Here is a 9,600-nt window from a genome sequence, read left to right as displayed (position 1 = left end):
TATGTAACTCGTACCCAGACCTGTCCTTCTCTTGGTATAGGCTCCCACTACCCCCATTTGAACCACCACTATGGCCTTCTAACTAATCTCCCTCTCTCTAGCATCTAGGCCTCACACTCACTCTATCACCATTCCTAAACACAATTTTCATTTCATGACTCTAAGAAGCAAGGTACAAGGCAAGCCCATAAACCTCAGCCTGGCATTCAAGGTCTTGTGACACCAGATTCCTATTTATTCCCTTATTTTCTTTAACTTTACAACCTGAGCCTTCTTCTTTTACTTTTTAAACATTTTTTAAAGATTTTTTTGATGTGGACCACTTTTAAAGTCTTTACTGAATTTGTTACATTACTGCTTCTGTTTCATGTTTTGCTTTTTTGGCTGCCAGGCATGTGGGATCTTAGCTCCCTAACCAGGGATCGAACCCTCACCCCCTGCATTGAAAGGTAAAGTCTTAACAACTGGACAGCCAGGGAAGTCCCTGAGCCCTCTTCTTTAAAAAAAACTTTTTTATTCACTCTTCGCCCTCACATGCTACTTTAATGCCATCATTTACAACGATCTCTACATGTACAAATACCTTTATCTTCCTCTGTACTCTGCAGGGCCTGGTTCTGGTCCAAATGTCACTATTTCAGCCTATGCTGTTTCCTTCTGTGAATGGGCTATTAGAACTTATTTTCAACTATACAAATGGTACTGGAAATATTTTTTTGTATATAGTGCATAGGTATTTCAGGGCTCTCCAAAGGACAGGTAGTTTTCCTTATCATTCTACCTACTTTTTTGTACCCTACTCTGTCCATAAAGTCTTTTCCAGCTCTTTCATCCCATATCGGTTTCCCTTTTTCTTTTTGCCTTTCTACTCTCCTTAGTCTCACTCAGCCTTCACACCTGGTCCTAGTTTACCTTGTAGTGTTTCCCAACATTGTCACATATTAAAAGCACCTGAACAGATTTAAAAAGATTCCCGGGACCCACAGACAGGAATTTTTTTTAATTGATCTAGTATGAGGCCCAATGTACAAAAAATACGTATACACTGGCATTTTAAAGATGTTCCCTAAGTGATCCTAATGAGGGAACAGTATTGGAAAGCACTAAACTGAGCCAGATGACAAGCTCCTTTAGAGAAGCAATCATGTATCAGGCCTTCATCCTCAAAACTGTGGATACAATCCTAGGTGATCAATAAAAATATGTTGATTGGCTGATTTTCTTTTCTTTTTTTTTTTTAAAGAAAGAAGAGGAAAAGGAAGAGACTGGGGAAGGAAGTCCTGTTAAGAATACCCAGCCCCGCCAGTTCCCACCTGAGAGCTCAGCAGGTCTTCATGGACGGTCCTGTGGTTCCTGAAGGACCTGATACTTTAAGAGATTCCTGCAAAACTCTATTAAGCATGTCAGTTTTGTTCACCTGTTTAGTCACTGACTAAAACGGAAAACATCAACTAAGGTCAAGGTTTTACATTTAAAAATCGTTATTCTCAACCAGCAACTGGAGAAAAGTTCTCGACCACATAGTATTTATAGGTTATGTTTGGGACTAGCACCTTATGTTCATTATGCTACCAAATCTAATAAGGATGAATAATAGTGCATCACAACCTACTTGCAAACAGTGTGTCTTAACCACAGGTAATTGCCTTTCCAGATCGGGGGCGTTTCTCAAACTGCAGTAGACTGCATCTGCCTTGATGGGCAACAGGTGCCATCTTGACTACTGAATCACATGTCAACATCTCTGGGTGGCTCATTAGATCCTCCATGATCTAACCAACATTATCTGCTCTCCACTCTCCCTCAACATGCAAACCCTCAGAATGAACAAATGAGATGTGTGAAAACTACTGTCTTTTACAGATTGCCAGCATGAAGTTTGTGCATCTTTACTCATCAGAGTAAATGGCCATACCATTTCGCTGCTCCTCAAAACGCAAACCTCTCTCTGGTAAACTCCATCTAAAAGTTGGCTGCGGGACTTCTCTGGTGGCGCAGTGGTTGGGAGTCTGCCTGCCAATGCAGGGGACATGGGTTCGATTCCCTGGTCCGGGAAGATGCCACATGTCGCAGAGCAACTGGGACCGTGTGCCACAACTGCTAAGCCTGTGCTCTAGAACCCTCAAGCCACAACTACTGAGCCCACTCACCTAGAGCCTGTGCTCCGCAACAAGAGAAGCCACCGCAATGAAAAGACCGCGCACCACAACGAAGAGTAGCGCCCACTCAATGCAACTAGAGAAAGCCCGTGCGCAGCAACGAAGACCCAATGCAACCAAAAATAAATAAATAAATACATAAAAATTAAAGAAAATAAAATAAAAAATAAAAGTTGGGTGCACTTGACCATCTTTGGTGCCAATTCTTACGGTATACTTTGTAAGCCTTTCAGACATTCATGAAATTGTTCTTTTTTGTGTGCTACAGTTGGGGGTGGGTAGAGAACAGAGAAATAGTGCTTATTTTACATATTAATAATGAAGAACCTTTCTAGTTCCAGAGCCTGGAGTTTCCGGTTCATTTTAATAAAATAAGTTATATTAACTGTTTTGTCATCACGTTACTACAGCTATCCAGTACTGTTTTGAACCTATTCTTGTTACAAAGAACGGGTATATAGGGTTTCCCTTGTATTTAAAAAAAAAAAGTATGCCAAACTTCTCCAACAATCTGGAATTTTATTCCATCCATATACATGCATAGTAACAACATTTGTTGAGAAATTATTTCTATCAGAAGTAGAACATTATCTTTGTGATCACCAGGTGCAGTATTGCTACTCTTATATTTAAATAGATCTTATATATGAATTAAATTCATACTTGCAGCATTGAGTTTAGGGTTTCGATTTAGACTGTGCCTTTCAAAAGATAAAACCGATTAATACTACCTCATTACTTACAATACTGCTTCCAGTAATTTTGTTCATTCTTATAAAGTATTGCATTTAACAGCAAAGTTTAAAAATTGAGACAGAGCTGCATCAGCGAAAGAAAATACAAGTACTATACAAGAAAAAAATTGCCATCTTCATTTAACATACATGTTTAAGATTAAGAAAATGGACAGAAACATACGGCTACATACAAATGCAAAGCCTAGTTACTAAGAGACTGTATCTGCTAAAATATAAAGTGCAAACGGAGCCTGATTATCCAAGAATTGAAATCTTAAGGCGAACTTATAGCACGTGTATTTAGAACATCTTTGCAAGTTATATTTTAGCATATACATATATCTGCAACAGCATATAAGAAGAAATCAAGATACACAAGTGCTTTGGAAGCTATTTCTAAAATGCTTTTCTGTATTGTTTGTGACTATTTTCTTTAAAAGCTACTATACAGTGCAAACCATATATGCTACACAATAACTATACAATAACATTACAAATGACTTTAATATAAAGTTTTTAAATAAAAAATAACATAACCACAGCTATGAATACTGCTGGTAAAATAAATTAATTTTTTTTTTTTTGAAAATGGCACCAATAATACACTTTACTAATGGACTGTAATGAAATTACACCTTAAGTCTTCAACTCAGCCATAATGAATTGTCTCCTGATTGCCCAGATGTAATTCAAACAGCTTTTTTTTTTTTTTTTTCTTTTTTCTTTTTTTCTGTACTGGGTAGAACAACATACTAAACACTGGTACCAAAGGTGAGTGATGTTTATTTATTTTGTGATTTCATTTGACATGTTCTGCTGCATGTGATGAGCAATAAAACTTCTTGTGAGTTATAAAGTTTGAGAGGTTGTTGAATTGGATGTCACACAGCCGGCAATATTTCCCACTGGTTGGAGCCTGGGTGGAGCCATTCACACCTTTAGCTATACTAGACAGCTGGTCCTCTGTGGAGGGAATTCCTGGGGAGACGTTCTCGTTCGTGGCTAATGGGTTCTCCGAGATCCAGGAGGGAGATTTGCGGCCGTCTTCATGCTGAGGATTCTGGGCAATGTTCTCTTGCTGTGGGTTGGCGGCAGGGCGCTCGTCTTGCTTCAGTCCACCATTCACTATGACCATGCCTCGGTTTTTGGGCAACAACGGCAGGGAATCTTTCTTCGGCACAGCGCACCCATTGGAAGAAGCCTGGCTTTTGGGAGATTCATTTTCCGCGTTTGTGCTTTGGTCCACGTCAGCGTTATGGATGACAAGAGAACCAGAAATATAATCACTTGGCTTTATTCCATAATAAGGAGAGAGCTGGTCGGCTCCTTTTGCCTTCTTTATTGCTCCAGGGTACAGGCATTGTGGAAGAAACAAATGTTTGTTTTCTTCTTTTGTCGCAATGAGCTGAGCGGCTTCACTGAAGACTTTCAGGCCCTGCAGAGTTGCTAAGTGGGAGGAAAATAAGTTTCCGTTGGGGGAAGGCTGCTTCAGGTTCCCATTTTTCTCACATTTTATGATGCTTCTTTCATAGCTGACATCGGGGCTGTTTCGTTCGCTTTCTGGATTCGGAAACACTTTGCTGTCGAGCGGAGCCAGGTCGTTACGCTGATGTGCAGTGACCGGGCAGAAATTCTGCTTGTGGGCCAGGTAGTTTTCTACCTTGTTGAAACTGATCTTGCACACAGTGCACTCGTGGTAGTCCAGCAGCCTTTTGGGAGAGGCAGTCGTCCGCTCAGACTGGGATAAACACTTTTTGCTGAGATCTATGGGCACGTCCATCTCTAGGCAGGAAACACTGGAATGAGTAGTGTCACATTTGGAAACCGGAACACACTTGTTAATCGTGAGGGACGTTTCCAAGTGCTTTGAGACAATTCCGGGAAAGATATCACATCTCGGATGGTAGCACTCTCCCAGCCCTTCCGTGGGTTCTTGAGTGGAGGTACAAGGACTGCTGAGGTTGCCTACGTCGAGAAATCGCTGTTGGACTAGCGGAGGCCTTTGCTCCTGTTCAGGAAGACACATCTCATACATCTTCCTGCGCTTGCGCGTACGCATGGTTCTCTGCACGGCAGGCACTTTGTTGGAAGCTGACCTCTTGAGCGGAGGGTCGTGGCGCGTAGCACAGTAATACTGTTTGTGGACCATGTAGGTTTCGTGCCGGCTGAAAGTAATGTTGCAAGCTTCACAGGTAGTCTTATTTGGGTCACTTTCCCCATCCACTAAGGGGAGGCTGGGATTTTTCACATCAACAGGTTTTCCATTAATTTTATCGTCATTGCTGTTGGGGGTGGAGAGCTTCTTAGCTTGAATGGAAAAGTCCTTGTCGTGGCCCTTCCCATTTGGTCCAATTAAATCTAAAACAGTGGAAGAATTGATGCAGGGTGTTTGAAGAAGTGGATTCTCAGTGTCAGCAGAATGAGCGGCTGGATTGAGAAGGTTTATGGAGGTTTGGCCAGTGTTGGGACTCACGGCCTCAGGCATCTTTTCCGAAACACCAGGGAACTCTGGGGACTTGGCCATCTGCTGCCATCGGCTGCTGCAGTAATGTTTTTTGTGCACTAGATAATTATCCAAATTATTGAATGTTATGTTACACTCAAAACAGGTAGCCCCTTTGGGCATCAAGGGGCTGTAAATGACAGGAGGGTAGCTACTACTTCCGTGCCTCAGTCGCCGATGTACCAGTTCAGACATCTTGGCTAAGATCTCTGAAGCTTGAGGGACCATGGTGATATCTTGGGGAAAAGCAAACTGAGATAGAAAGGGTCCCACGGGGAAAGAAGGCCCAATATTAGGCTGAACTGGAGATGAGGCGAGTCTTGGGCTAGAGGGCTCAGACTTTATTTTCGTGTAAGAAAAGCTTTGTTTATTTGTTGCAGACTGAATTTCGGGTCTCTGGTTAGTGAGAAAGAGCTGAGTCTTTTTCTCACACTTGTCCAGCTCCGTGTCAGAGCTCGCGTCTTTAGTCTGCATGGCCTTTTGGCTCTGGGGGAGTTCACTTCTGGTCAGCAAGTCTGTAGCTGGCTGTAAGCTGTCTTCGGTTCCACTTGGAGAGTGTTCCATGTCACTTTCTCTGGGCAGTTTGCTGCCAGGGACATGGAGCTCCTGGTGCTGCAATAACTCCCTCTGAGTCTGGAAGCCGAAGTGGCAGTGATTGCATCGGAAGGCAGCTTGAGTGAGATGGGAGAACAGGTGTTGGTGAAAGTTGATCACAGAATCAGCAGTGTAGCTACAGACGGTGCATTTTAGACTAGCACCAGGGGGGAGGAATTCTTCCATTTTCACTCCTGGAGGAACATACAAAATCAGAATACTGAGAACCACATATATTGGTTTTCTAATGATATGAACCGTTACTAATGACCTCATGTGTTCAACACAGCAGAAACGAACTGAAATCCTTCGGAATCTTATTTGTGATAGTAACTTTTTTCTTGTGACATCCTTCACCATATATGATGATAATAACAGCCCTTTATGGTTTCCAAAGCACTTTCATGAATATTATTGCATTGTAGTGGGATAGGCATCATTGTTTGAATTTTACAGGTCGGGAAACACATGCAAGGAGGCTAAAGGAATTGATTATGGTTATAAAGCTATTCAGTGATGGAGCCATGACTAAACTTCAGATTTTATTATTTCTAATCCAATAACCTTCTTACCACAGCACTATGCTCTACATTAGGAAGAAGCAGGCATTAGTTAGAGCTGATAGTGATAACCTATGTGCAAATCAAATAAATCTTAGTGCATTTAGTGCACCAGATTAGGTCTTTATTCAAAAGAATCCAAACAGAAACCATTTTCTAAAGTAATTAATAACCTACTTATTTATCTTTGGTACAAATTTAGAACTTTATTCATTGGTTTTGCTGAACATGGTTTATCTCTATCCAGGGCTGATATTGGTACCAGTACACTAATGTAGTCATTTAGGACCGACATCCATGCTGATTGATCATGGCCTGTTTTTAGTCAGCTATTAAATATTTTGAATATCACCACTGACTGGTGGGTAAGCCTCAGTGCAAAATTGTGATTTACAAGGAATATGTATTTGGTCATTCTGATGAGTAAAATCTATTTCTCATATATATTTGGTCTTTATCCTTGGTTCCCAGCTCACAGCTTCTAAAACTCTTGGAATTTCCCGTGATAAGAGTGATAAAGGTGTCTTTGTTATGTTATTGAGGTGACTTTTGGAAAGCCCTCAGGTAACCTAAGGATGGGTGGTTGTTAGGAGAAGCAACCTTGTGATTACAGGGGTTGGAACTTTCATTCTTCCCCTCCTCCACTTCTGGGAAGAGGGGCTAGAGATTAAGTTCAATTGCCAATGGCCAATAACTTAATCAATCCTGCCTATGTAATGAAGCCTCCATAAAGCCCCCCAAAAAACAGAGTTCAGAGAGCATCCCAGTTGGTAAAAATGTGGAGATTTGGGGAGAGTGGCAGGCTCTGAGAGCACTTGGAAGCACCTTGCCCGTTCCCCAAACCAAGCCCTATGCATCTCATCCATCTGGCTGTTCCTGAGTTATATCCTTTTATAATAAACCAGTATCTGGTGAACAAATGGGTTTCTGAGTTCTGGGAGACACTCTAGCAAAGCAGTCAAACTAAGGGGGTGTCTTGGCGACCTCTGATTTATAGCCGACTGGTCAGAAGCACAAAAGACTAAAGTCTGAATTGGGGTGGCGGTGGGGGAGTCACTCTTGTAGGACTGACCCCTTAATCTGGGGAATTTAATGCTCTCTCTGCATAGTGTCAGAATTGAGTGGAGTTGCATTGCAAGACACTCAGTTGGTGTCTGAAGAATTACTTGGTCGGGGGGACCCCTTCCCCTATGAATTGCAATCAGGATCTGGATACTTTTACTTACTAAGGTCAACTCTTGTTCCCATTTGTTGGCATATGGTTAAATCAGGCTTGGTTCTGCCTCTCTGCCCTCTAGACTTAAATGAGAATTGTCTTTTATATTTATAAGATGAAAGTATGGCAGAGAGATAGAGATAAAAAGGGACTTCTTTTATTTGTCTCCTTTTCTCCTTGGCTAATCCAATACTCATTTTCCTATTGAGCTGGGAAGATCCCTCTATCTCTATTTTTGTTTTGTGCATGACTTTACACTCACCACGTGAGACAACCAACCTGTTTCTGCTTCCCCTGCTTCATCACCTACATAAAGACAGCTCTTTGTAGGGAGAGGGAAGAGAATAAGTAGAAAGGAAATGGCTTATTTTTATAAGTGCAAAGACAAAAGCTTGCACTGTACTAGAGCACTGGAGGTTGGAGGTAGTTTTTTTAAACTGAGCACCTATTTCCATTTTTAATTATTCAACCCAAGCAAAAACAGCAAAGGAAGTCACCCAGAGGTGACTTACAAGTTTCATATTCTAGGTGATGAATAACTATGATTCCCAAACCTTGGTTTTCCCTATCCAAGAATGTTCAAAGAAATATCTATAATTAATATAATTCTGTACATTTGATTCATTTCAATTGTTTTTAAAATAGAGGAATTAGAATACTATGTATGATACTGACAACAATTGGGCATACAATTCCAAAATAAATGGGAATAGTTGCCACCTTGCTCTTAAGAGCAGGCTTAAAAAAAAAAAAAAAATAGAAACCTGTTTTTCAGCCTAATTACTTTAGCTGAGAAGAAACTAGAATGATTTAGCCTGTAAACTGAGCACTGTAAGTTGTTAGAAAAGAATTCAGATCCAAGTCCTTTGAATAGAGTATACTTGTACATGACAAAAGATAATAACCAGCTGGTCCAGCAAGTTTAATTTTGATTTTATAGATAGAGATGTACGAATGTACGTATATATGTAGAGAAAGAATAGGGTTTCCTGGAGTAGAAGAAGAAACAAGAGAGGCACTCACCACTGTGTGAGTTCAGGTGCATTTCTAGAGCTCGGGCATTTGAAAAGCTCTTGGTGCATTGTGGGAAGGGGCACATACTGGAAATCTGAGGAGTGCTGTCTTCGTTTTCCTCTGACACTGGAGCAGCTTCTCTTTGTCTCCCACTGCAATAGTACATCAAATGGGCTTGCAGATTCCGCTCACTCCGATACCAGATGCCACAGGACTTGCAAGGGAATATATCCTCTGCAGGCAGAAACGCAGGGACACGTTAGCTGCTGCCCACTTGGAGCCAACCATGGGTAAAGCAGCATTTGGTTCAGTTTTTCTCAGAGTCTGCTCCAGGTTATGAATTAGGCAATCAGACAGTGGCTAGTGCAGTCTTGGGTGTTGTTCCACAGTACAGGACTATTTTTAAAGAAATGTTCCACTTAATGCCATTTACCTTCCCACAGACTATTTAGAAAGTGGTACTCTAGGAGAATCCCAACATAAAGCAAAAGAGATTAATCCTAAATTGTTTATATTGTATTTATAGTTTAGAAAACTAGGCATTTATAAATAGCAATGTGAATTGGTTTATCTGCTTGATTAAAAGGTAAGGGATCTAATGGCTGAACTAAAGTTAGCCTTGATGCCAACTCCTGACATCACTGGTCCATTTAATAAATTAATTACAGAGTACCTCCTTAGTGCCAGATCTATGCTGAGTTGGGTGTAAAACAAAATGAGAGACCAAACAGCTGTTGTTAAGGAGCTTAGGTCTCCTGGGGCTGGTTAACAAATGGTTAGTTCATTACATTAGAATGTGATGACCACACACAGTGAT

At 41.1% G+C, this 9,600-nt stretch overlaps 1 protein-coding gene across 3 annotated transcripts in view; it reads right to left on the bottom strand.

Moving 5' to 3' along the window:
- Positions 1–2,658: 2,658 nt before the first annotated feature.
- The window catches only part of ZFPM2 (zinc finger protein, FOG family member 2), a 467,674-nt gene continuing 460,732 nt past the window's right edge, over positions 2,659–9,600 (bottom strand). For 2 of the 3 annotated variants that reach the window (XM_082434268.1, XM_082434270.1), the window contains 2 exons: positions 8,793–9,017; positions 2,659–6,187 (listed from right to left, as the gene is read on the bottom strand). In XM_082434268.1, the coding sequence (XP_082290394.1) occupies positions 3,696–6,187; positions 8,793–9,017 (2,717 nt within the window). In that variant the 3' untranslated portion in view covers positions 2,659–3,695. The remainder of the gene's footprint in view (positions 6,188–8,792; positions 9,018–9,600) is intronic. The other variant, XM_082434269.1, reaches the window with a different exon arrangement.

The sequence above is a fragment of the Balaenoptera physalus genome (genome assembly GCF_965194825.1).
Source record: "Balaenoptera physalus genome assembly, chromosome: 17".
Lineage (NCBI taxonomy): Eukaryota > Metazoa > Chordata > Mammalia > Artiodactyla > Balaenopteridae > Balaenoptera > Balaenoptera physalus.
Note: the sequence above shows the minus strand (reverse complement) of the source record. Positions and strands in the feature narration are given on the sequence as shown.